Raw genomic sequence first — 26,570 nt, forward strand, 5'->3', positions numbered from 1 at the left:
TTAATTTCAGCTATCATCCAATTAGTTTAAGATTATGTAGAAGCCCCAGTTGATACATGACATCATGAATTCTATAAAGTTCACTGCTATTGTGGGGACCATATATAAATGTGTTTCAATAAAATGAGCGTTATAGACAGAATATTTTTATGTAATTACAGTAACATTGGGGAAGTCATAAAGACTGTGTAATATATCAGAGGACATAGTCTAGTGATTTGGTAAGTAAGGGATTCAGTTTAAATGCATGTTTTTAATCTTAGAAGCTTCATAAAGCAATATGTTGTAGTTTTATCATTCTCCATCTGATAATGTTGTCAATCACCTTTTTTTCAGGCTGTGGTGGACACCAGTCTGGAGAGTCCTGCAGGGCTAGCTGTTGACTGGGTGACAAACAAGCTTTACTGGACAGATGCAGGTAGCCCAACCTTTTATTTTCAGATTATATTCAGCATATCTGTTATTGCCTATCAAATGTAGCAACACTGAATTTAAAATTACTAAAAGCAAAAACAATTAACAATTATTTGTGTTTTTGAGGCTTTTATAATGTTTATGATCAGCAAGAGACGTGCAGGAGTCCATTGGCTCCACAGGTTCCTATCCGCAATGCATGGCTGTGGCTGGGATTTTGCTAAATTAGATTTTGTGTTTTTAAGCCCACAATCTACACCATGTAAGTCATTGGAGGCTGTGGCCTGGGTTTAATTTACAGTCGGGAATTTATTTGGCTCAAACGGAGCATAAACTGATTGGACTGAATGCCTTGTTTCTGTGCTGTATATTTCGTGTAATTTTATGTCACATGGCACAACGCATCAGAGTTTTAACACTGTACTACCTGTATTCATTATATTAGTGTCATGTTTTACAAAGTAAAGTATATTTTTAATCCTTCATCTCCTTGTTTTAGGTACTGACAGAATCGAGGCCTCAAATTTAGATGGCAGCATGCGGACAGTCCTTATCTGGGAGAACCTGGACAGGCCAAGAGACATTGTAGTGGATCCCATTGGAGGGTTTGTTCACTTGACATTGATAAATAGTTTGGCAGTTCAACTGTTGTATTACGTATCCAAAAGCTTTTAGTTTTGTTCCATGTAACATAATTTTATATTCCATTTATCTGATGATTCATTTAAATACAAGGCAGAGTTTTGCTGTCCAGTTTTAGCTTCTAGCTGTTTCCTGTGTAATCAGAATTGTCAGGCTGATCTGACCCCCCAACCTAACCTGGGTCTGAGTGATTAAATTTAAGCAGTGGCTTCTTTTTTGGGCTCAGCATAAAATCTCTCATTTAATAATTCAGTTAAATACAGACATTAAAGCTGGTCTGCAGTTGTAGAATTTGAATATTTATCATTCCACAAGCTAAACCAGTTTTTGTTATTCTTTCTCATTCTTTCTTTATATGAAGGTATATGTACTGGACAGACTGGGGAGCCAACCCAAAAATTGAACGTGCAGGGCTAGATGCTTCTGAGCGGACAGTCATCATCTCCTCCAATCTCACTTGGCCCAATGGTTTAGCAGTGGACTATGAGACAGAGAGACTGTATTGGGCTGATGCAGGCATGAAGACAATTGAGTACGCCAACCTCACTGGGACTGATAGAAGGGTATGAGAACATAATCATCAATGGTTTCATTCTGAAAACAGAAGGAAAAATAAATTAGACTATATTGATACTAATTATCTTCATTGTTACGTTAAATTCACTCGGGATTGAAATATTAAATTTTGTTTTTGTTCATCCGTGGCTGGTATTTATATTAACAATATGTTACTATTCAGCATTGCCATGCAAATATTAATTGAATGTAGTTGCTTATACAGGAGGTTGAAGAAACAAAACACATCTGCTTCTTGAAAGTGTAGAATTATCAGTTATCATCCAGTTGCAATAGATGAATAACTTTTTGAAATTGTATTAGGACAAAAAATAATCAAGTTGTCTCATGCAAGTGACTTTGTACGTTTCAAATTACATTGAAAATGCATGTGATACATGCTTAAAGCAACAGTTATTCCATCTGATCTAAACTGTCTTCTCCTCCCCACCCCAATTGTTGCAATTCTTTTCTAGGTCCTGATTGGCAGTCAGTTGCCTCATCCTTTCGGCTTGACTCTACATGAAGATAAGATTTACTGGACTGACTGGCAATCAAAGAGTATTCAGAGCGCAGATAAAAATAATGGCCTGGGATGTGTGATGCTGCGGGAGAACCTGGAAAACCTAATGGATATTCACATGTTCCATCGTCATCGAACGCCAGGTAATTGAGAAAGAGTCGGGAACCTTGAAAGAATATGCAAGCTCTCAGTTAGACAAGCTTTAAAGTAAACTATGACTTATTTTACAGGATTAAATGAACCTTGTATCTAATAACTTACAGTAATTATTATAGAAGATTTATGTTTCATTTATTTATTTACAGTGGCAACCATGTGCAAAATAAACAATGGAGGCTGCAGTCACCTGTGCCTTCTCGCCCCATTGCCTAAGGCCTATAGCTGTGCATGCCCCACAGGCATAAACCTGCTTGCAGACGGCAAAACCTGTGCACCTGGTAAGCTGGAACTCTCCTTTTGGTATGTGGCACAAAGCCATTTGAAATAACAAATCTATTTCAGACTTTAGACATTTGTTGTTAAACAAGGGTAACTCGAATATGTTTGGAAAAGGTAGCTAACGAGTGCCTGGAATTAAAGTAACTTGCTCCTCACTGAATGTCTCTTCACAGCAATATGCTAACAATCAAAATATCCAATAGAAAAATTCTTTTGAATCATAAACTGAACAGTATTTGTACTTCAATGGGTATTTATGGTTATATTACGATGCGATTGTTAACCAGCAAAGTGACTGAGTTGTGCTGTTTGTTTCCTTTCTGGGCAGAACATGCACACATTGGAAACTGCTATGTGCATGATGTCAGTACTCAATTTTTTTATTATTCATTCATGGGATGTGGGCGCCACTGGCTAGGCCAGCATTTATTGCCCCTCCCTAATTGCCCTTGAAGTGGTGGTGAGCTGCCTTCTTGAACCGCTTCAGTACTTGGGGTGCAGGTGCACCAACTGTGCCGTTAGGAAGGGAATTCCAGGATTTTGACCCAGCGACAGTGAAGGAACAGCGATATAGTTCCAAGTCAGGATGGAGGGGAACTTGCAGGTAATGGTGTTCCCAAGCACCTGCTGCCCTTGTCCTTCTGGATGGTAGAGGTCACGGTTTGGAAGGTGCTGTCAAAGGAGCCTTGTTGCGTTGCTGCAGTGCATCTTGTAGATGGTACACACTGCTGCCACTGTGCATCAGTGGTGAATGGAGTGAATGTTGAAAGTGGTGGATGGGGTGCCAATCAAGCGGGCTGCTTTGTCCTGGATGGTGTCGAGCTGCTTGAGTGTTGTTGGAGATGCACCCATCCAGGCAAGTGGAGAGTATTCCATCACACTCCTGACTTGTCCCTTGTAGATGGTTGACAAGGCTTTGGGGAGTCGCGAGATGAATTACTCATCGCAGAATTCCCAGCCTCTGACCTGCTCTTTTAGCCACAGTATTTATGTGGCTGGTCCAGTTCAGTTTCTGCTCAATGATAACCCCCAGGACGTTGATGATGTGGGATTCAGCGATGGTAATGTCATTGAATATCAAGGGGAGATGGTTAGATTCTCTCTTGTTGGAGATGGTCATTGCCTGGCACTTGTGTGGCGCGAATGTTATTTGCTACTCATCAGCCCAAACATGAATATTGTCTTGCTGCATCTTGGCACGGGCTGCTTCAGTTTCTGAGGAGTCACAAGTGGAACTGAGCATTGTGTGATCATCAGCGAACATCCCCACTTCTGCCCTTATAATGGAGGGAAGGTCGTTGATGGAACAGCTGAAGTTGGTTGGGCCTAGAGCACTATGCTGAGGAACTCCTGCAGTGATGTCCTGGGACTGAAATGATTGACCTCCAACAACCACAACCATCCTCCTTTGTGCTAGATATGACTCCAACCAGCCGAGAGATTTCACCCTGATTCCCATTGACTCCAGTTTTGCTAAGGTTCCTTGATGTCATACTTGGTCAAATGCTGTCTTGATGTCAAGGGCAGTCACTCTCACCTCACATCTGGAGTTCAGCTCTTTTGTCCATGTTTGGACCAAGGCTGTAATGAGGTCGGGAGCTGAGTGGCCCTGGCGGAACCCAAACTGAGAGTCAGTAAGCAGGTTATTGCTGAGCAAATGCCGCTTGATAGCACTGTCGACGACCCCATCCATTGGTTTGCTGATGATCGAGAGTAGACTGATAGGGCGGTAAATGACCAGGTTGGATTTGTCCTGCTTTGTGTGTACAGGACATATTTGGCAATTTTCCACATTGCCGGGTAGATGCCAGTGTTGTAGCTGTACTGGAATAGCTTGGCTAGGGGCGCGGCTAGTTCTGGAGCCGGAATGTTGTCAGGGCCCAAAGCCTTTGCAGTATCCAGTGCCTTCAGCCATTTCTTGACATCCCATGGAGTGAGTCGGATTGGCTGAAGACTGGCATCTATGATACTGGGGACCTCAGGAGGAAGCCGAGATGGATCATCTACTCGGCACCTCTGGCTGAAGATGGATGCAAATACAAGAGTATGCCTGGTGCTGCTCCTGGCATGCCCTCCTGCACTCTTAATTGAACAAGGGTTGGTCCCCCAGCTTGATGGGAATTGTAGAGTGGGGGATATGCCAGGCCAAGAGGTTACAGGTTGTGGTGAATATAATTCTGCTGCTGCTGATGGCCCACAGCGCCTCATGGATGCCCAATTTTGAGTTGCTAGATCTGTTTGAAATCTATCCCATTTAGCATGGTGGTAGTGCCACACAACACGATGGTCGGTATCCTCAATGTGAAGATGGGACTTCATCTCCACAAAGACTGTGCAATGGTCACTTCTACCAATATTGTCATGGACGGATTCAACTGTGACAGGCAGATTGGTAAGGACGAGGTCAAGTAGGTTTTTCCCTCTTTTTCCCAGTCTAACAGCTATGTCCTTTAGGACTCGGCCAGTTCAGTCAGTAGTGGTGCTACCGAGCCACTCTTGGTGATGGACATTGAAGTCCCCCACCTAGAGTATACTCTGTGCCCTTGCTACCCTCAGTGATTCTTCCAACTGGTGTTCAACATGGAGGAGCACTGATTCATCAGCCGAGGTGAGAGTTGGTAATCAACAGGAGATTTCCATGCCCATATTTGACCTGGTGCCATGAGACTTCATGGGGTCGGGACTCAATTTTGAGGACTCCCAGGGCAACTCCCTCCTGACTGTATACCACTATGCCGCCACCTCTGCTGGGTCTGTCCTGCCGATGGGACAGGACATACCCAGGGATGGTGATGGTGGTGTCTGGGACATTATCCGCAAGGTATGATTCCGTGAGTATGGCTATGTCAGGCTATTGTTTGACTAGTCTGTGGGACAGCTCTCCCAATTTTGGCACAAGCCAGATATTTGTAAGGAGGGTTTTGCAGGGTCGACAGGGCTGGATTTGCCGTTGTTATTTTCAGTTTCCTTCCTTTTCTTAGACTTTGTAGTGGTTTGATGCAACTGAGTGGCTTGCTAGGCCATTTCAGTGAGCATTTAAGAGTGAATCACATTGCTGTAGGTCTGGAGTCACACATAGGCTAGACCAGGTATGGACGGCAGATTTCCTTCCCTAAAGGATATTAGTGAACCTGATGGGTTTTTACAACAATTGACAGTAGTTTCATGGTCATCATTTGATTTGCTTTTAATTACAGATTTATTATACACTTCAGAAAGGTACGAGGCAGCCTGCTCCTGAAAGGATAGTGTTGTATCATGAATGAAGCAGTTTGGTTACTGAAAAGATGGTTTAATAGTTTAGGAATTTATTTTCATCTGACTGCATGATTTTTAAAAAATAATTTTTCTATATTATTTCAGGTATGACTAGCTTCCTCATATTTGCACGGAGAACAGATATCCGAATGGTGTCACTTGATATTCCTTACTTTGCTGATGTGGTGGTACCTGTCAATGGAGCAATGAAAAATACAATTGCAATTGGCGTTGATCCTAAAGAAGGTGATTGTTAATTTATGAAAAGCATTTTTTGACATTTTTTGAGATGTAAATGCATGAATCTTAAACCATATTAAATAGAAGCAGATTAAGAAGGATCACAAGGAATACAAAGACAAGTTTACGACGCATGAATGTAAACGCACAAATTGTGGTGAATAAGGTTGGTGAGCTACAAGCACAAATAGCTGTGTGGGAGAATGATGTGGTGGCAATAACGTAAATGTGGCTTAAAAAGGGTGAGGACTGGGTGCTTAATATTTAACGATACAAGGTGTTCAGAAAAGATAGGGAAGGAAAAAGGGAGGTGGGGTGGCAGTACTGATTACGGAAGATATTGTTATGTTGGAAAGGGAGGATGTCCTTGAAGAGGCAAAGAAAGAATCCATTTGGTTAGAGTTGAGAAGCAAAAAGGGCGTGATCACGCTACTGGGGTATTCTATAGGTCTACAAATAATGAGAGAGAGATCGAGGAGCAAATCTGCAGGGAAATCACAGAGTTGTGCAAGAACTACAGAGTGGTAATATTGGGGGACTTTAATTACCCAAATATCAATTGCCATAATGTTAGAGTAAAGGGTAAGGAGGGGGAGGAATTTCTGAAATGTGTTCAGGAGAACTTCCTTGACCATTATGTTCTCAGTCCAACCAGGAAGGAGGCATTGCTGGATCTGGTGCTGAGGAATAAGGTGGGCCAAGTGGACCAAATGTTTGGGAGAACACTTGAGTAACAGTGATCATTGTACCATAAGGTTTAGCTTAGTAATGGAGAAAAGCAAGGAACAATCTAAAGTAGAACTTCTAAATTGGTAGGGGGCTAATTTCAATAGGTTGAGAGATGCTCTTGCCAGGATAAAATGGAACCAAAGATTGACAGGAAAAACTAACAGAACAATGGTTGAACTTTAAGGAGGAGATGTTTCAGGTACAGTTCCAATAAAGGTGAAAGGTAGGGGAACCAAAGACAGGGCTCCTTAAATGACAAGAGAGATCGAGAAATTGATGAAACATAAAAAAGGGGTGCATGATAAATGTCAGGTGAATTCTTCAAGCAAGAACCAGGCCAAATACAATAAGTTGAGAGGGGAAGTGAAGAGGAAAATAAGACTGGCAAAGAGAGAAAATGAGAATAGAATGGCAGTTAAAATAAAAGGGAACCTGAAAATCTTCTACTGGCATGCAAATAGTAAGTGGGTAGTAAGAGGGGAAATGTGGCCTTTTAGGGACAAAGAAGGTGATATCTGCTTAGAGGCGCAGGGCAAAGCTAGAATACTTAATGAGTACTTTGTATCGGTATTTACTAAGGAAGAGGATGCTGGCAAAATATTGGTAGAAGCGGAGATGGTAGAGATAATGGATGGGGTGAAAATTGATAGGAAGGATGTACTGGAAAGGCTGGCTATGCTTAGAGTGAATAAGTCGCCTGGTCCGGATGGCTTGCATCCGAGGTTGCTAAAGGAAGTGGGAATGGAGATAGCGGGAGGGCTTGCCATAATCTTCAAATCTTCCCTAAATACAAGGGAGGTGCCAGAGGATTGGAGAGTGGCAAATATGACACCTTTATTTGAGAAAGGGTGTAAGAACGTTCCTAGTAACTACAGGCCAGTCAGTTTAACATCTTTAGCGGGTAAGGTTTTACAAACAATAATCAAGGAGAAAAATCAACAGGTACTTGGACAGGTTTGAGCTAATTAAGGAGAGGCAGCATGAATTTGTGAAAGGCAAATTGTGTTTGACTAATGCATCTGAATTTTTTGATGAAGTAACAGAGAAGGTTGATGAAGGGAAAGCAACGAATGTTGTCTGTATAGATTTTAAGAAAGCGCTTGACAAAGTACCACATAAAAGACTGGTTAACAAAATTGAGGCTCATGGAACAGAAGGGTCAGTATCAGCTTGGATAAAAAAAATGGCTTAAGGGCAGAAAACAGCAAATGGTAAATGGTATTTTTTCAGACTGGAGGATGGTAGACAGTGGTGTTCCCCAAGATTCAGAGCTAGAACCACTGCTTTTTTGATATATATAAATGACTTTGATATTGGAATACAGAGTAAAATTTCAAAATTTGTCCATGATACCAAACTTGGAGGTGTGAGAGACTGTGAGGATGATACCAATCGACTGCAACAGAACATAGATAGTCTAGCAGAATGTTCAGATAGCTGGCAGATGGAATTTAATACAGAGAAGTGTGAAGTGATGCATTTTGGCAGAAGGGATACAGAGAGGCGGTGTAGACTTAAAGAGTGTACAGGGACAGAGGAACCTGAGGGTTCATGTGAATAGATCTTTACAGGTGGTAGGACATAGTGAGAGAGTAGTTCGCAAAGCATATGGGATCTCGGGCTTCATAAGCACAAGTATTGAGTACAAAAGCAGGGAAGTTATGCTGAACCTTTATAAAGCTCTGGTTAGGTCACAACTATAGTATTGTGTCCAGTTCTGGTCAGCACACTTTGTGAGGATCCTTGAGAGGGTACAGAGATTTACCAGAATGGTTCCAGCGAGGAGGGATTTTAGTTACAAGGTTAGGTTGGAGAAGCTGGGGTTTTTCTTCTTGGAACAAAGGAGATTGAGGGGAGATTTGATAAAGGTGTACAGATTATGAAAGAATTAGATAAGGTCGGCAAAGAAAAGCTGTTCTCATTAGTTGAACATATGAGGACTAGAGGACACAGATTTAATATTTTGGGCAAGAGATACAGGGGGAATGTGATGAAGAACTTTTTTCGCTGCAAGTGATAATGACCTGGAACTCGCTGCCAGCAAGGCTGGTGGAAGCAGAGATGATGAATGATTTCAAAAGGAAATTGGTTGGGCACTTGAGGGAAATAAACTTGGAGGGCTACAGGGATAGAGCAGGGGAATGAGGCTGATTGGATTGCTCTACAGAGCGCCGGCATGGTCTCGATAGGCCGAATGGTCCTGTGTCGTAATGTCTTTCTGACTCTGAGATTCATTTACTTGTCCATGTGCAACAAGTGCATTGCTTTTCCATCAACAAATATAAGCTAAAATTGCATTTTGTTTGAGTGTTGTGATTTCAGAACATAATAGCATAAGAACAGGAGTAGGCCATACAACTCCCTGAGCCTGCTGTGCCATTCGATAAGATTGTGGCTGCTCTTCTGCATTAACTGCACCTTCCTGCACTATCTCCATATCCCTTGATTTTCTTAGTCTCCAAAAATCCATTGTTCTATGGCTTGAATATGCAAATTAAAATTAAATTAAAATGCCTTGTCCTCTTAGCATTTGGTAGCAATTCAGCATGACTAGAATCAAGCTATATCGGACTACACTGGGGCCCCACTATAACATGGTCCAATATAGCACCAAACTCTATACATCATGGGTCCTTCTTGAACCTCAAAATTTTCATTGAAATTTATCCTTTCAAAACATATTTCTAGTCTTTATTGTGATGTGTCGAACATTGTTGAAGTATAAATGCTCCACAAATGGCAAACTTTCACGTATGTGAGTTCTCTGACTTCATGGATCAAAATTTTCAGGAAAGGCCAACAGTAACAAGTACTTCTTTTGGTTGAAAATTTTCAAGGAAGAATTAACATCCTTTAATTTATTATGTTGTCTGTTATTGTTTAAACCAGAGTGCTACTGACATCAAAAGAATTAGAACTCGGAGAAGTGACTGAGCCCAGCATTATAAAGGAGCTGAAGTAATAATACCTAAAGCGATATTAGCTCAGTGAGTCTATGCAGTGAGCAGCTGGGGCTGCTTCTGTTAAAAGGGAGGAGAATTCAGGATGACAAAGTTATTTAAAATTGCAAATGAATGAGACAGTATAGATAGAATCAGACTGCTTCCAGTAATTTAGGAGTTTATAACAAGGAACATGGATAAGAGATTAAATGTAAGAGATTTGTGAGAGAGTAACAGAAACTTTTTTTTTTACGTAGAGGTTGTGGATTATCAGAGATAGTGATTGAAGCAGAGATCATGTCAACATTTTAAGAACTGATTGGATATATGGTAAAAGGAAATTAGGGCAAATCAAAGGACATGGAAACAGGGTGAACAAATGGAATTAGGACTACTCCTAGTTGAAGTCAAAACCAGAAAAATTATAAGATTAATAATTTTTCCCAAACGTTCACTCTTCAGTTGCCAGACCCGCTCTCCGAACTCCTTCTCTCTTTGAACAATTGTCATCCATGTCGCAAGGGAGAGCAGAACAGTGACATTTCCAACAACTTCTACAGCTTCATTGAACTACCTTTGACTTCATCTCAAGAGGGAAGAAAACCTGACTGGTGTTAGCAACACAATTTATTGGTGGCTGATATAACATGGTCTCCAGATATGGTTCCCGTGGACCGTGTTATAGCAGGGCCCCAATGTATTTTGTTGTTAGGAATCTCAGATTTGTAACACTGCAAATCTGAGATTACACCTTCAAAATTGTTTCAAAACATAAAGTTAAAAATGCAGCAAAATTTCTTGGTTATTGCCTCTGAATTCACTCTCGTTTGAACAAAATTGCTTTTTGCTGATGGACATTTTGGTTTTGCAAGTTCAGTGACACTTCACAGCAGTCTGTCTTCCAGTGAGTAAAGTGCAGTCAAAATAAACAGGTCATTGAACCTTTCACAAATTAACTCTGTCACCAGTGGAACTGAAGAAATGTCTTTTAATTTTAGGGAAAGTGTATTGGTCAGACAGCACACTGAATAAAATCAGCAGAGCCAACCTGAATGGATCACAGCAGGAAGGCATTGTAACCACAGGTGAGAGGTCAGAGCCAGTCTGCGCATTTTATAACTGTTTTGTGAGATTTAAAACACAGGCAATTAGGGATGGGCAATAAATGCTGGCCTAGCCAGCGACGCCCACATCTCATGAATGAATATAAAAAAAGAACCTCTTTGAAACAATGGGCTGAATTTTACCTGCCCCCCACGATGTCGGGGTCATAGCGGGGGTCCCGGAAAATCCCTCTGGGAGAGGCCCGCCATGGGCCTTGACACCGGGAAGGCCCCGCCCCCATTACTGGCGGTGGCGGCAAGGCCTCGTGGCGGCCCCCCTGCCGCTCGGTGATGGGAGCTGGATTTAAATATTTAAATAAATTTAAATTAATGAATTAATGACCTACCTGCCCCCGTCAGCTGTCCCGCTGCGATATTCTGGTTGGTTGCCGAGCCTCCCATGCCTTCAGATCTCCATCCAGAGATCCGAGGTGGGAGACTGGTGGGGAGGGGGGAGAAGGTAGGTTTACAGGGTGGGGGGAGGGGGGAACAGGGTGAAACCCTTTCGATTGGTCTAGGGGGTGCTGGGAAGGGGTAAAGTTCATAAACTTTGGGGGGGGAAGGTCAGGATCGCAAGGTTAGTTCTTTTTGGGGGGAAGGGCAAGTAGTGAATTGTTTAGTTATGGGGGGTGGGAGAGAGGTTTGAAACTTTTATTAAAGTTTTAACATTAAATTTATAATACCTCTCCCTTTAAAAATTCAAATTCAATGGAAAGACTTGAAGCCCTATAAAAATGGCACCATGTAAGTGAGCCACCATGCTTAATATCACGGTGGCTCCGCGGAGTGAAAGCCGTGTGTATGGGCCGCCATCTTCGAAGCTCGCTGCCCTCGTAAAATTCAGCCCAATGTCTCTGGGAGCTGCACAAAGAGCATTTTGTAGAGAGCAATATTTATTGGGTCTTTAGTACCTCTACCAATAACGAGGTCATAACAAGTATATTGTGTCCAAATAAAGTGCAAGTGAGCTGCCATATTTATGCTTCTCAGCAATGCTGACTTTTGGTTTTGGTCTGCATAAACTGTCAAACCAGACTGTAGTAGCTAAACTATATGGCAACCAGATTATTTTTCATCTCTGCTGGAAGCAAACTATTTTTACAAGATAGAGTAGTTTATTTTTTTTGATAAAATGAGGAATGTTAACTCAAAATAAATTTACTATTCAAAGTGGGAGTACTATAATAATCATTCCAAAATAAACTATTGTTAGTACTGTACATTTTATAGATGGTGTTTTCTCTTCTCAGGGTTAATGACCACTGATGGACTAGCAGTGGATGCGACAGGCCGTAAAATATACTGGACGGATACAGGGACAAATCGGATTGAAGTTGCTAATTTGGACGGAACAATGAGAAAAGTTCTGATCTGGCAGCATTTGGACAGTCCGAGAGCCATTGCTCTTCATTATGAGAAAGGGTGGGTAGGCAGGTCATAATAGCCTGTTGATAAGCTGTTTAAATGAGTGGTAAATTCATTGTTCGGATATTCCAATTTTACTGAAGTATATAACATAAATGTAAAAAATAATTTTGCTAAAAAAACAAAATTTATCAAAAATGAACACAGTAACTAAGTGGTGAATGGTTTTGTTTTGTTACACCATGTATTGTGTATTTGTTCACATTCTCAAAGCTGAAAGGATGTAAAGAAAAACTGCCATAAATATTGAGGTCCTCTGAATGTGCTTTGATGTCCGTCTAAGGTGTCAGTTTCCTTCAGTCGGTAGCACTCTTGCCTCTCAGGCTGAAAGTTCAAGCCGCACGCCAGTTCTTGAACACATAATCTAGCCTGCTCTTTAGTGCTGGACTGAGGGGAGGCTTCATTGTCAGAGGTGCCACCTTTCAGATGAGGTGTTAAACTGAGTCCCTGTCTGCTTATTCAGATGGATTTAAATGATATTCTGGCACTATTTGAAGAGGAGGAAGGAATTACATAGAATTACATTACATAAAATTTACAGTACAGAGTTCTTCCAGTGTCCTGGCAAATTATTAATTCCACAACCAACACCAGCAAAACAGATTAACTGCTAAATTATCTTATTTACTGTTTGTGAGACACTGCTGTGTGCAAATTGGTTGCCACATTTGCTTACAGAAAGCAATAACTTTCTTCTTCTGTGGCCTCCTTGTCTCGAGAGACAATGGGTAAGCGCCTAGAGGTGGTCAGTGGTTTGTGAAGCAGTGCCTGGAGTGGCTATATAGGTCAATTCTAGAGTGACAGACTCTTCCACAGGCGCTGCAGATAAAATTGGTTGTCAGGGCTGTTACACAGTTGGTGCTCTCCTCGCACTTCTGTCTTTTTTCCTGCCAACTGCTAAGTCTCTTTGACTCGCCACTCTATAACCCCGCCTTTATGGCTGTCCGCCAGCTCCAGCGGTCACTGGCAACTGACTCCCACAACTTGTGGTCAGTGTCACAGGACTTCATGTCGCATTTGCAGACGTCTTTAAAGCGGAGACATGGACGGCCGGTGGGTCTGATACCAGTGACGAGCTCGCTGTACAATGCGTCCTTGGGGATCCTGCCATCTTCCATGTGGCTCACATGGCCAAGCCATCTCAAGCGCCGCTGACTCAGTAGGGTGTATATGCTGGGGATGTTGGCCGCTTCGAGGACTTCTGCGTTGGAGATACGGTCCTGCCACCGGATGTCAAGGGTTCTCCGGAGGCAGCGAAGATGGAATGAGTTGAGACGTTGTTCTTGGCTGACATACGTTGTCCAGGCCTCGCTGACATAGAGCAAGGTACTGAGGACACAGGCTTGAAACATTTGGACTTTTGTGTCCCGTGTCAGTGCGCCATTTTCCCACACCCTCTTGGCCAGTCTGGACATAGCAGCGGATGCCTTTCCCATGTGCTTGTTGATTTCTGCATCGAGAGACAGGTTACTGGTGATAGTTGAGCCTAGATAGGTGAACTCTTGAACCACTTCCAGAGCGTTGATGGATGGAGCATTTCTGACGTCCTGTCCCATGATGTTCGTTTTCTTGAGGCTGATGGTTAGGCCAAATTCGTTGCAGGCAGCCGCAATCCTGTCGATGAGTCTCTGCAGACACTCTTCAGTGTGGGATGTTAATGCAGCATCGTCAGCAAAGAGGACTTATCTGATGAGGACCTTCCGTACTTTGGTCTTCACTCTAAGACGGGCAAAGTTGAACAACCTGCCATCTGATCTTGTGTGGAGGAAAATTCCTTCTTCTGAAGACTTGAACGCATGTGAGAGCTGCAGTGAGAAGAAGATCCCAAACAGTGTAGGTGTGAGAACACAGCCCTGTTTCATGCCACTCAGGATAGGAAAGGGGTCTGATGAGGTGCCGCTATGCTGAATTGTGCCTTTCATATTGTCATGGAATGAGGTGATGATACTTAGTAGCTTTGGTGGACATCCGATCTTTACTAGTAGTCTGAAGAGACCACGTCTGCTGACGAGGTCAAAGGCTTTGGTGAGATCTATGAAAGCGATGTAGAGGGGCATCTGTTGTTCGCGGCATTTCTCCTGTAGCTGGCGAAGGGAGAACAGCATGTCAATTGTAGATTTCTCTGCTCGAAAGCCACACTGTGCCTCAGGGTAGACATGCTCAGTCAGCTTCTGGAGTCTTTTTAAAACGACTCGAGTGAAGACTTTCCCCACTATGCTGAGCAGTGATGCCATTGATTCTCTAGCCAGTGAAGAAAGAAATAATGAACTCACATTTAATAGCATAATTCACAACCTTAGGCTGCTCAAAGTGCTTTGCAGCCAATTAAGTGCTGTTCTGTAGTCACTGTTGTACTGCAGGGAAACATAGCCACCAGTTTGTGCGGAACAAGGTCCCGCCAACAGCAGTGAGACAATGATCAAACATTTTATCTTGTGATCTTGATTGAAGGATAAATATTGGCCAGGACAACTCCCCTGCTCTTCTTTGAATAGTGCCATGGGATCTTTTACATTCACCTGAGACAAGAGGCAGAACCTCTGTTTACCATTTCATCTGGAAGACAGCATCTCTAACAGTGCTCTCTCAGTGCTGCACTTAAGTATCAGCCTTGATTATGTGCTGAAAGCCTGGACTGAGACTTGAACACACACCCTTTGACTCAGAGCTAAGAGCATTACCACTGAGCTAAGGATAACAACAGTGCCGCAACTCAAAAAAAAGTAATTCATTGGATGTGAAATATTTTGTTATGTCCTTAGGATGTGAATGATATTATATAAATCCAAGTTCTTTTTTAATATTTTCCTCTGCTATTTTAATGCATGGCTAATATGTTTGCATTAAATTACTGTCATTGCTATTTTCATATAGTTGTAATCCATTTATTTTAAGAACACCGATCTCACCATTCTCTGATAGGTATTAATGTTACTGCCTTTGAGTAGATGAATTATTCAAAATTTTCCCCTTTAGGAAGAGGAAGGAGTTGTTATCTGATATTTAATAGTTATGATCTAGATTGTATTGATGTATTTCTATTGTATATTGCTAGGTTCATGTACTGGACAGACTGGGGGGAACATGCCAAACTGGAACGTGCTGCAATGGATGGGTCTGACAGAGTGGTTCTTATCAATAGTAACCTGGGATGGCCTAATGGTCTGGCTATTGACAAAGTAGGCTCCCGGCTCCTGTGGGCTGACGCACACACTGAGGTACATACAGTCACTCTGTATCAGTATAGTAAATAATTTTATATAAATATAAAAGGTATGAATTTTTCTGTACTGACAACTATCACCATTTTCAGTATTTTCCTAAATGGGTATTTGTTGTTATCAGGAATTTCTTGTCTTCAATAACGATGTTACTCTCAATGCCCAGTTGTGATATCAAAATAGCACCTCATCTCTGCAAGAACATTGTCCTTTTCTCAATAGTTGTAATCTGGATTCAACCTGGAACACAACTTTGAATGGAAGCCAATAATATATCTAGTATTTCCTGTACTTGGCTTTGTTTTCCTCTGTTTCACTTGTTTAAAGAACTGTCCCTGAGAAGAAATCTGGTGTTGTTCATCATAATTTTTTTCTTGCACAGCGTATTGAGGCAGCAGACCTGAATGGTGCTAACCGCCGTACTCTAGTTACGCCTGTCCAGCACCCTTATGGCCTCACTCTGCTTGACCCTCACATTTACTGGACAGACTGGCAAACTCGAAGCATCCAAAGAGCAGACAAGAACACAGGGGGTGACATCATTACAGTGCGAGGCAACTTGCCAGGGCTAATGGACATTCAAGCTATTGATCGAATTCGACCTGTTGGTATGTTATATTTTTTAGTGTTGTGTGTTTCTTGGTAGTTGGTTTCTATTCAATGTATTTGGAGGAGTAGATTCTCTAATCTGAGATACATATATTTAGAATGTATAAAACAACTTACAACTGTGCACTCTTTGGGCTGAATTTTGTTGAGGTCCCAACATTGGGATCCGTGGTGGCGGGGTGGGGGCGGGAGGGGTGGTGGTGGTGCCAGACGATCTTACCGGCAGCAGCCCGCCACAGAGCCCGATGTTGCCAGTACTGGGCCCAATTTTCCCGGCAGTGGCAAGGCTCTGTGGCGGCCCCCCTACCCTTGGCAACAGGACCTGACTTTAAATATTTAAATGAACGGCATGAATACATTTAAATAAAATTCACTGCTATCTTATCGGCTGTCTGCGATGTTGCATGCGGCAGCTGACACTCAAGCACCTTCAGTTTCCCGTCCGTCAGGGAAATCTGGTGCCACCGAGGTGGGAAAGGGGGGAACGTGGGATTTCTAGTGCAGTGGGTGGGAGGGGGTGCGTGGAATGGGGTCAAATCTGCATTAATAGTGTAGCAGGGGGAAGGGGCGACCTCTGCACTTTGTATATTTTGCGGGGTTTGGGTATGGGGGGAGAGGCCAAAGCATCAATGTAAGTGTTTTTCAGTGGGGAGAGGGCAAATATGATTTGTAAGTGTTACTGGTGGGAAGGAAGGGGCAACATTTTATTTGCGGTGTACTGAATTCTAATTCAGCAACCCATCTGGCAGCCCTTTAAAAATGGCGTCAGTGCCTGCGCAGAGGCAGCTGATGCTGTTGCCGGCATCACAGAGCCCGCCCCACCATGTGATTGGGGGGAGGGGGGTGGTCTGACCAGCGTATTATTATGAACCGCCACGTGCTAGATCGCGGTGGCATGGTGGCGCGCTTTTGCCTGCCGCCACTCCCGGCGGCAGGAACGTTAAATCCAGCCCTTTATATCTACGAAATTTTACTACCTGTTGTCACATTTCTATCTTACTTTCATGTCACCATTTTCCATTATAAATTTCTATGTCCACGTTTCTAATGGAAATGCCCCTTGTAAACTTATCATGCTGTAATTATACTCTCCTGCCAGCGTCTAATTTCTGTGACTCTCGACTCCTTGGTCTGTCCTGCAAAAAAACTCCTATGTTTCAACCAGCTCTACTTTTCTGCTTCCCAAATTGGCCTCTTTTCATTTTTAACAATAAATAATATCAAATCAAAATATATACAAATAAGAGCAGAACATTTGACTTCAAAACGAGAATTGAATTTTGTCTGTGTGGCATTGTCCAGTTACCTCCTCCCCCGCAACCCTTCTTCACTTGATGACTGTACTTAGTTTTGACTCCCCAAATGCAATACCATGAGTAGTTGACTGGTACATAAATATATAAAGAAAGAAAGATTTGAGGTTGTATCGCGCCTTTTAGAACCTCATGACGTATCAATTGCTTTACAGCCAATGCAGCGTAGTTGCTGTTGTAATGTAGAAAATATCTCACTGAACATCAGTCACCTTCAGCTAAAGACTGATGAAGTAAATAATCTCTGAACTGAAAGAAATTAGTATTAGTAAAAAAGTAGTACTGGAAAAATTAATGGGACTGAAAGTTGGTAAATCACCTGGACCTGATGATGTACATCCCCGAGTGTTAAAAAACATAGCTGTGGAGATAGTGGATGCATTGGTGATCATCTTCCAAAATTGTATAGATTCTGGAACTGTTCCTGCAGATTGGAAGGTAGCAAATGTAAACCCACTATTTAAGAAAGGAGGGAGAGAGAAAATGGGGAACTGCAAAGCTGTTAGCCTAACGTCAGTCATAGGGAAAATGCTAGAATCCATTATAAAGGATGTGATAACAGGACACTTGGAAAATAATGGTAGGATTGGTCAGAATCAACATGGATTTATGAAAGGGAAATCATGTTTGACAAACCTGTTGGAGTGTTTTGAGGATGCAATTAGCAGAATAGATATGGGAGAACCAGTGGATTAGTGTATTTGTCTTTTGGAAGGCTTTCGCTAAGGCCTCACACAAGAGGTTAGTAAACAAAATTAGAGCACATTGGATTGGGGGTAATATACTGGAATGTATTGAGAATTGTTTAACCGACAGAAAACAGAGTCGGAATAAACGGGTCATTCTCAGGTTGGCAGGTTGTGACTAGTGGGGTACCACAAGGATCAGTGCTTTGCCCCAGCTATTCACAATCTATATCAATGATTTGGATGTGGGGACCAATGTAATATTTGCAAATTTGCTGATTACACAAAACTAGGTGGGAATGTGAGTTGTGAGGAGGATGCAAAGAGGCTTCAGGTGGATTCAGACAGGCTAAGTGAGTGGGCAAGAACATAATGTGGAAAAATATGAAGTTATCCACTTTGGTAGGAAAAATGGAAATGCAGAATATTTCTTAAATGCTGAGGGATTGGGAAGTGTTGATGTCCAAATGGACCTGGGTGTCCTTGTTCATGAGTCACTGAAAGCTAACATACAGGTGCAGCAAGCAATGGGAAGGAAAATGGTATGTTGGCCTTTATTGCAAGAGGATTTGAGTGCAAGAGTAAAGAAGTCTTCCAGCAATTGTATATAGAGCCTTGGTGAGACCGCATCTAGAGTACCGAGTCCAGCTTTAATCTCCTTACTTAAGGAAGTATATACTTGCCATAGCAGAAGAGCAACAAAAGTTCACCAGACTAATTCCTGGGATGGCAGGATTGTCCTTTGAGAAGAGATTGAGGAGGCTGGGCCATTATTCTCTGGAGTTTAGAAGAATGAATTGAAACATACAAAATTCTTACAGGGCTCAACAGGACAGATGCAGAAAGGATGTTTTCCCTGACTGGGGGATTCCAGCACCAGGGTACAAAGTCTCAGAATTTATGACTGAGAAGAAGAGGAAAGTCTTCGCTCAGAAGGTGGTGAATCTTTGGAATTCTGTACCCCAGAGAGTGGTGGAGACTCAGTGTGCTCAAAACAGAGATCGATAGATTTCTAGATATTAAAGGCATCAAGGGATATGGTGATCGTGCGGGAAAATGGTGTTGAGGTAGAAGATCAGCCATGATCTCATTGGCAGAGCAAGTGTGAGGGGCTGAATGGCCTACTCCTGCTCCTATTTCCTATGTTCCTGGGAACTTTGAAAGGTTTTGCTGAAGCAATAGCAAAATTGGGGATTGTGCAGGAAGGTGGAGTTGAAATAGAAGATCAGTCAAAACCTTATTGAATGATGAAACAGGCTTGAAGGTACGAATGGCCTACTCCTGCTTCTGTTTGTTGCATCCTTCTGTGTAAAATAATATAACATCTGAGCCATGGCATTGTTCTAAGTGGTTAAACGCAGCCCAGCTGTTACAGCAAGATCCAAATGATGAATATTGGGTGAATGGATTTGTAAAACAATCATTAGTCTCAAACTAAAAAGCATATGAGAAGCTAAAAGAGATAATGTAAAGAATGAATAATTAGCTGTTTTCTTGTTTGGGATGCCTGTTCACTTTTTGCTCACAATATTAAACAGAGGGCAACACGCTAGCTACTCTTTTTATAAATATAAAGATATAAACATCTGCAGACACGATGGAAATTGCTACATTGAGGGAGTTTGCTTTGAGAAAGTAAGGTGCATTTACACTATAGCTGTAGCATTGGCGTGAAGCGATTTTACAGTCTGAATCTGCGTCAAAGCCTGGCCAGAATGATCTCCCTGTCAGAGTCAATTTGCATTGTGTGATTCACACTCCAATTTTGGCGTAAAAGTTTTGAGTTTTGCTTGGATGCTACATTTATGAAGTATGAATATGTGGTAAATATTGCTGTGACTGACCTAAGAAGTGGTGCAGAGTAGATCACAGCATCAAGTAGGAATATACCGACAATTAAATCTCAACTAGAACCAGTGTAGAAATGTCTACACATATGTATGAAAACCAGGCTTCATCCTAGACAATTGATTCTAGCTGGAATTTAGCAGAGAGCTTGGGGGTGGGGGTGGGGGAATACAGGTTGTCACTAAGATAATAGACTCTGGGAGCAGTTTCTTTCTGCTTATCACCAAACAAATTTTGTTCTGCAAACAAAAACTCTGAAAAAATAAATACTGCCCACTGGTCACCCAAATGCCTGAGTAAATTTTGGAGTTGGTCTGAAATGGATGGCCAGTGTCCCCAACCAAAATGGGGGAGCCATAAGATATTTAAATTGGGTCCTACTCATGTGCTCCATCCAATGGAATTGAGCATCGAATGGCTGGTTCTTTAAACGGACTGTTGCAAGTTGCTCCAAAAGACTAAGGAAATAACTGTGGTACTGATGTTTGTAGGGCTAAGAGTTGGATGCATGTTCCTCCTGGCCCCAAAGGCATTTTCCAGGCCACTCCCTCTGTGACCCCTGGGATTCACTCAAAACCCTCAGAATCCAGTTTAACAGATTTCACATTAATACTTTGTTGAAAGAAGCTTTGGTTTGTTGTCATACAGGTTTTAACAAGTGTAGTGTCAGGAACGGGGGCTGCAGCCATCTCTGCCTTCCACGCCCCAATGGTATCACCTGCGCATGTCCAACAGGAATCCAAATGAAGAATGATGGGAAAACTTGTGACAATGCTCCTGAGACCTATCTCCTCTTCTCCAGCCGTGGCAGCATTCGCCGAATCTCTTTGGATACAACTGATTACACAGATGTGCACGTTCCAGTTCCTGAGCTACATAACGTCATTTCCCTGGACTATGACAGTGTAGAGATGAAGGTGTATTATACAGATGTCTACCTGGATGTGATCAGGTAAGGATGTGGCATGGCCAGTGCGTCACAGTTCATTGTCGTTATAAACTTGTGAACAACAAAAGACTGTATCGGTGCCATTTCCTGCTCTCACCTGAGCTGGAAAATTTTGTCGACTTTACTTCCAATTTCCACCCTTCACTTGGCTTCACATAGTCTATCTCCAACTTGACTTCTTAGCCTAGCCCCAGAAATGGAGACAATCAACCAATAAAAAATCTTCCAGGAATGACAACATGTTCACGTTAGGATCTGTGGGTCACAAAATAATATAATAAAAATGAAAGGGTTGGCAGAGGGTGTTACTATTTTATGATGCAGTCAGCATACATGATTTCTCATATGCCGAATTCTACATTCTACTGGGAAATGTACCCAATGAAGGTGAGAACTTGCTCCCTAAAGAGAGGAACAAATGGAAGCTGAGTCCAGATTCTTTTGCACATCCTCAGCACCTGGTTACAGAACAATTTTGTTCGAGGTCAATCAGAAGAACTGCAAGCCTGCTTCCTTAGTCAGGATTTGGTATTTGGGAGATAAAACAATTAAATAATATGGTGTACTAATGAGGTGTACATTTTTTCACTCTATATCATAGAGTTTTTTAGAAAGCCAAAAAATGCAATAACCGAGCACTAAAGGTTGTCTCATTAAACAAAAACTACTGCAATGTTTCATTATGCTAATTTTTAATGTGCTGAACTCTATATATTTCATTCCTGATGTGCTTTATGGAGTTTATCCAGTGAGTGTTTGAACCATACAGACCACAGTGGTCTCCGGTTTAATCCCTGATGAGTTATCTGATTTCATCTGGGGGAGGATTTATAATTGACCACAGTGCCTCTGGATTAAGGAAGGAAAAATTAGCTAGGATTCCGGCTGCGTTCCACACCCTTGTGGTGAAGTGGCTGTTGAAACTCACTGTACAGGCTTATGCATAAAAAATAACCACTTGGATGAGGTACTTGAAGGTGCCCATCACTGTGGTGCTGTACTGTAGCACAGAGTTACTGATTTCAAGGGAACGATGGGAAAGTGATGAGCAAAATAGAAAAATCATTAATAGACTTTGTTTTGACAAACTGGTGAAATGCAGTGACTGCAGTATGCTAGAACTGCTGGGCTTTATTTACATATTAGACCGAGAATATGATGAGAATGGTTTGACAATGAGAATTCAAAATATGCTGAAGACTCCTACTAGGAAGTGGAAAAAGAAATTATAGCTGTCATTTCTTTTCAGCCTGGATTATTCACCGTATTACGATCAAATAAATTTCAAAGCAGGCCAAAAATGTGGACCCTTTTCATGGGATAGGTAATAATAGAAGCTTTCCTTGCCTCTTAAAAATATATCAGCAGCTGCCAAAAGAACACCCTGGATTAGGAAATTTTTCACACAATTACATCTCAGAATATTTATATACTGCTTTAAATCTATCATTTTGATACACTTATACATAGCAGAAATTTTCTGTGAATGACTACAGCATCATATGAACAGAAGCAGGCCCCTGAGTCCCTATAACCTGTTCCACCATTTAATTAGATCATGGCTGATCTGTACCTCAGCTCCATTTACCTGTCTTTGATTCTTATTCCTTGATAACCTTTAGATAATAAAAATCTGTCAGTATCAGTCTTGAAAATTTCAACTGACCCAGCATCCACAGCACTTTGAGAGAGAGAATTCTACATTGCCACTGCCTTTTGCGTGAAACTGTGCTTCTGGATTTCACTCCTGATTGGCCTAGCTCAAATTTTAAGCTTGTTTGTATCTATTTTATCAAATTTAAACACCTCAATTAGATCACCCTTCCCCCTTCTAAACTCAGTGGAATACAACCCAAGTTTATGCAACAAGATATTGTAACTCTTTAAGCCTTGGTATAATTCTGGTGAATCTGCACTTTACTGTATCCAAGGCCAATATATCCTTTCTGATGTGCACAATACTCCAGATGGGCTCTATACAAGTGAGTCATCATTTCCTCGTGTTTATATTCTAACTCCCTTGAGATAAAGGCCAACATTCCATTAACCTTCCTGATTACTTTTTGTACCTGTGCACTGCCCATTAATGATTTAGCTATCTGGGCACCCAAATCCCTTTTCTGCCCTACAGTTTCTAATCTTTGTAAACAATGCTTTTTGTCTCATCAGAAGTGCAAACCTCAATGGCAGTGGTATGGTGACAGTCATTGGCCAGGGTTTAAAAACAACTGATGGTTTGGCCATTGACTGGGTAGCAAGGAACCTGTATTGGACAGACACTGGCAGGAACACTATTGAAGTGTCCTGGCTTGATGGAAACTGCCGGAAAGTGCTAATCAACAACAGCCTGGATGAACCAAGGGCAATTGCTGTATTTCCTAGGAAGGGGTAAGTAAATCTTTTTAGAAGAACCAAGGTCCAGTTCAGACTTTGTATGTAGAAGGTTCATATTTTGTGTATATCACATTTGATATTACTGTGCTAAATCAACATCCCCCCACTTTCTAACATGGAATAATTGTCAATGTCATATGAAGGGGGAATAAGTCCAGTGTATATCAGTTCTGAAAGTGACTTTATCGTATCTTTCTGTGTGTAAGACCTACAACCCACTGAAAATTTGAGATGAACGTGTTGATTTATTAAATGTGCCTGCAACCATACTGCTTATTGAAGATGAGCCAGTACAACTCCTAGGAAATTGGTATTAGACAATTAGCGATTCATTATTCTAAAGCATTCAAATCTACATTAATTAAACAAAGTTAGGCTAGGCAGATAATTTATCTTAAATGAAAAACAAACATAGAACACAGCATAGTCCCACCACAGAGGTCCAGAGGGCTTCTTTTCCCTCCCTCAATCTCTTCGATACCAATTCAAAAGTCAGATCATTTGTATTTTGACATTACATTTTACGGTGAAATGTGCCCAACGGTTTGTAGAGATGGTTTCCTCCTTTATAGGACTCTGATGGCTGTAATAAGAACTAAGGGCTGGATTTTTACCAAGCCCACGACGTCGGGCTCCATGGTGGAGGGCAGGGGGTGCTGGAGGACAGTTGTGGCAGAGGCCTGCCACAGAAGCCGATGCTGGGAGGGCCCGATGGTGGCGAGGCTCCGTGGTGGCTCCCCACCACCCCCCACTCCCACCCCCGGCGCTGGGCGACAAGACCTCAATTTCTGTATTTAAGTTCAACTTACCTTGAATCTTCCGTGCCCGCCACGATCTTCGGTGCAGTGGCCGGCACTCCTGTGCCTTCAATTCCCCATCTGGGGAAAGCAGATGTGACACTGGTGGGGAGGGGGGAGGAGCTAAGATTTTACTGCTGGGCGTGGGGGGGAATGGAGTCAAGTAAGCATCATCAGTGTAGGGGATGGTGGGAAGGGGTGAACTTTCAACTTTGTGCAGTCTGTGAGGGGTGGAGTGGGGGTGGCGGTGTTGGTGGTAAGGCCAGAATTCAAAGCTAAGTGTTTTGAGGAGGGGAGGGACAATACTTACTGTAATTTTTATTGGGGGTTAGAAAGTGGTGTTACAATTTTGTTTTGTAAGTTTTGGGGGTCGGCGGAGTGGAGGGGGGGGGGTCACTTCAAAAATTCAAATTTGCCGGCAGGATTGGCTGCCCTTTAAAAATGGCACCAGCGCCTGTGCACTGGCAGCTGACACCAATGCCGGCGATGGTCAGCCCGGCCCCTCCATGTGATTGAAATTTAAATGAGCCGCCGTGCAGGAGATCACGGCAGCTCTTCGGCGTGTGGCCCGAATTGCAGGCCGCCATTTTTGGAGCACGATGCTGGGAGCGATGTCGGGCTCTTAAAATCTAGCCCTAAGATGAAAAATCAACCTTCACCCATGATCCAGGTTGACAGAGCAACATGAGTAATACACTCCCGTTGTAGACATTCCCTGCAGGATGCATCACCACAGGAAAAACATGAAATAGTTGACCTGAATAATAAACATATGAGAAAGTGATGTTTCATGCCTTCACTCAATTCTTTTAGATAAAGCCGTAGCTATGAAATCACATGTTTCTGTGAAATAAGCCACATAAATATAAAAATGTGAACATTATTCTTGTATTCTGATAGGTATCTCTTCTGGACAGACTGGGGAAATCTTGCCAAAATTGAGCGCGCACAGTTGGATGGCACTGACCGGAAAGTCCTTATTAATACTGATTTGGGTTGGCCAAATGGGCTGACCTTGGATTATGATACAAGAAGGTGAGCTGAGAAGAAAGCAAAGATATAAAAAATGGCCATTAGATAATCAGTATATAAGGGGCTAGAAATGTAATTAACCAGCATAGATTAGGAAGGAAAGCATGATACTATCCTGGCTACTCGCCAGTAATCTCCTTTGCTAACCTCTTATGGTAATACAGAACCATTCAATGTCACAGAAAATTGCCACTCTATGATTGTCTTTGAAAGCAATTTGTTGTACGCTATTACAGAAAATAATTCATTCGTGCTGAAATTCTTACTGAATGACATTCACACTACAACTGTTGGCCAGAATTTTACACCCCCCAAAAGATCGGGCTGGTGGTGAGGTTGGGGTGCATAAAATGGAGTGGGAGGCTGGGGGGCCCCTTCTCGACCCGCTTCCGCCTCTGCTGCCAATGTAAACGGGGTGGCGGTGGCAAGAAATGGCCCACCCGCACTAGGCCAATCAAGGCCTTTAAGTGGCCAATTATCTGCCACTTAAGGGCCTCCGCCCGCCACCATGGGTATTTTACCCTTGGTTGACAGGTGACTGAGGCCTCAGAAAACCCGCCTGATAAAACTAGGCGGCCTTCTGGCGGGCTGGGGGGTGACCCTCCTGATCAGGCACCCTGTGTCTCATGGAGGGCTGCCCCTGAAGCCCCAACTATCCCCATCGCAAAACACGCCCCCCACCCCTCTAACCGACCACCCCTTGCCTTGTCAGGGCCTGACTGATTGATTGTTCCCAGTGAGGCCCTAAAAACTTAGCTTTTTTCCAGGGCCGTCTTTCATCTTCTTGCAATGGTTGGGTGTAGTCCCAGCAGTGACCACCGGTGGCGCTGCTGGGACTATGAGCTGCCGGCCTGCTGATTGGCCGTCAGCTCCATTAGGCAGGACCTCCTGCCTCAATGAGGTGGAAGTTCTCCCCAAGGGAAGTGTAAAATTCGGTCTGGATCCCCAGGCCCGGCGGAGGCGGGCTCGTCACTGACTTTTCGGCCGTTGTGTCAGTGTGAAGTGGTTGGGTGATAGTTTCCCACCAATGCCAAGTTGGGAATTATGAACAGTCTCTTTCTCCCTCAATTGTATGTACCTGATAAGCTTTCTGAAATATAATTTTAATCAATACAAATTTCTCCTGGCAGGATCTACTGGGTGGACGCTCACTTAGATAGAATAGAAAGTTGTGATTTAAATGGAAAACTACGCCAAGTTCTGGTTGGCCAAGTTACACATCCCTTTGCCTTAACTCAGGTAAGGAGTATCCTATTAATAATCATTTATGATCTGGATATTCAGAGATTCAAAACAATGTCAAAGGTGATGGGAAATGCTAACGCATAATACCAGTCACGTGAACAAGAACAGTAATGTCATACAGTGTGGCGCTCTCTTATCAAACCTGGTTTGCCAGTTTAATTTATAATATCATGCAGCATTTTAAAAATTAGTTATATGTAACAAAGT

General features: G+C 42.5%; 1 protein-coding gene across 7 annotated transcripts in view; it reads left to right on the forward strand.

Annotated features, from left to right (window-relative positions):
- The window catches only part of lrp4 (low density lipoprotein receptor-related protein 4), a 472,786-nt gene that overhangs the window by 404,286 nt on the left and 41,930 nt on the right, over positions 1–26,570 (forward strand). For all 7 annotated transcript variants that reach the window (XM_068046457.1, XM_068046460.1, XM_068046459.1 and 4 more), the window contains exons 18-31: positions 337–418; positions 914–1,019; positions 1,418–1,619; positions 2,088–2,277; positions 2,440–2,571; positions 5,936–6,076; positions 10,740–10,826; positions 12,095–12,266; positions 15,325–15,487; positions 15,873–16,098; positions 20,595–20,898; positions 23,065–23,283; positions 24,987–25,121; positions 26,249–26,357. In XM_068046457.1, coding sequence (XP_067902558.1) covers positions 337–418; positions 914–1,019; positions 1,418–1,619; positions 2,088–2,277; positions 2,440–2,571; positions 5,936–6,076; positions 10,740–10,826; positions 12,095–12,266; positions 15,325–15,487; positions 15,873–16,098; positions 20,595–20,898; positions 23,065–23,283; positions 24,987–25,121; positions 26,249–26,357 — 2,268 coding nt within the window. The remainder of the gene's footprint in view (positions 1–336; positions 419–913; positions 1,020–1,417; positions 1,620–2,087; positions 2,278–2,439; positions 2,572–5,935; positions 6,077–10,739; positions 10,827–12,094; positions 12,267–15,324; positions 15,488–15,872; positions 16,099–20,594; positions 20,899–23,064; positions 23,284–24,986; positions 25,122–26,248; positions 26,358–26,570) is intronic.

This window comes from Heterodontus francisci, chromosome 14 (genome assembly GCF_036365525.1).
Source record: "Heterodontus francisci isolate sHetFra1 chromosome 14, sHetFra1.hap1, whole genome shotgun sequence".
In the NCBI taxonomy this organism is placed as follows: Eukaryota; Metazoa; Chordata; class Chondrichthyes; order Heterodontiformes; family Heterodontidae; genus Heterodontus; species Heterodontus francisci.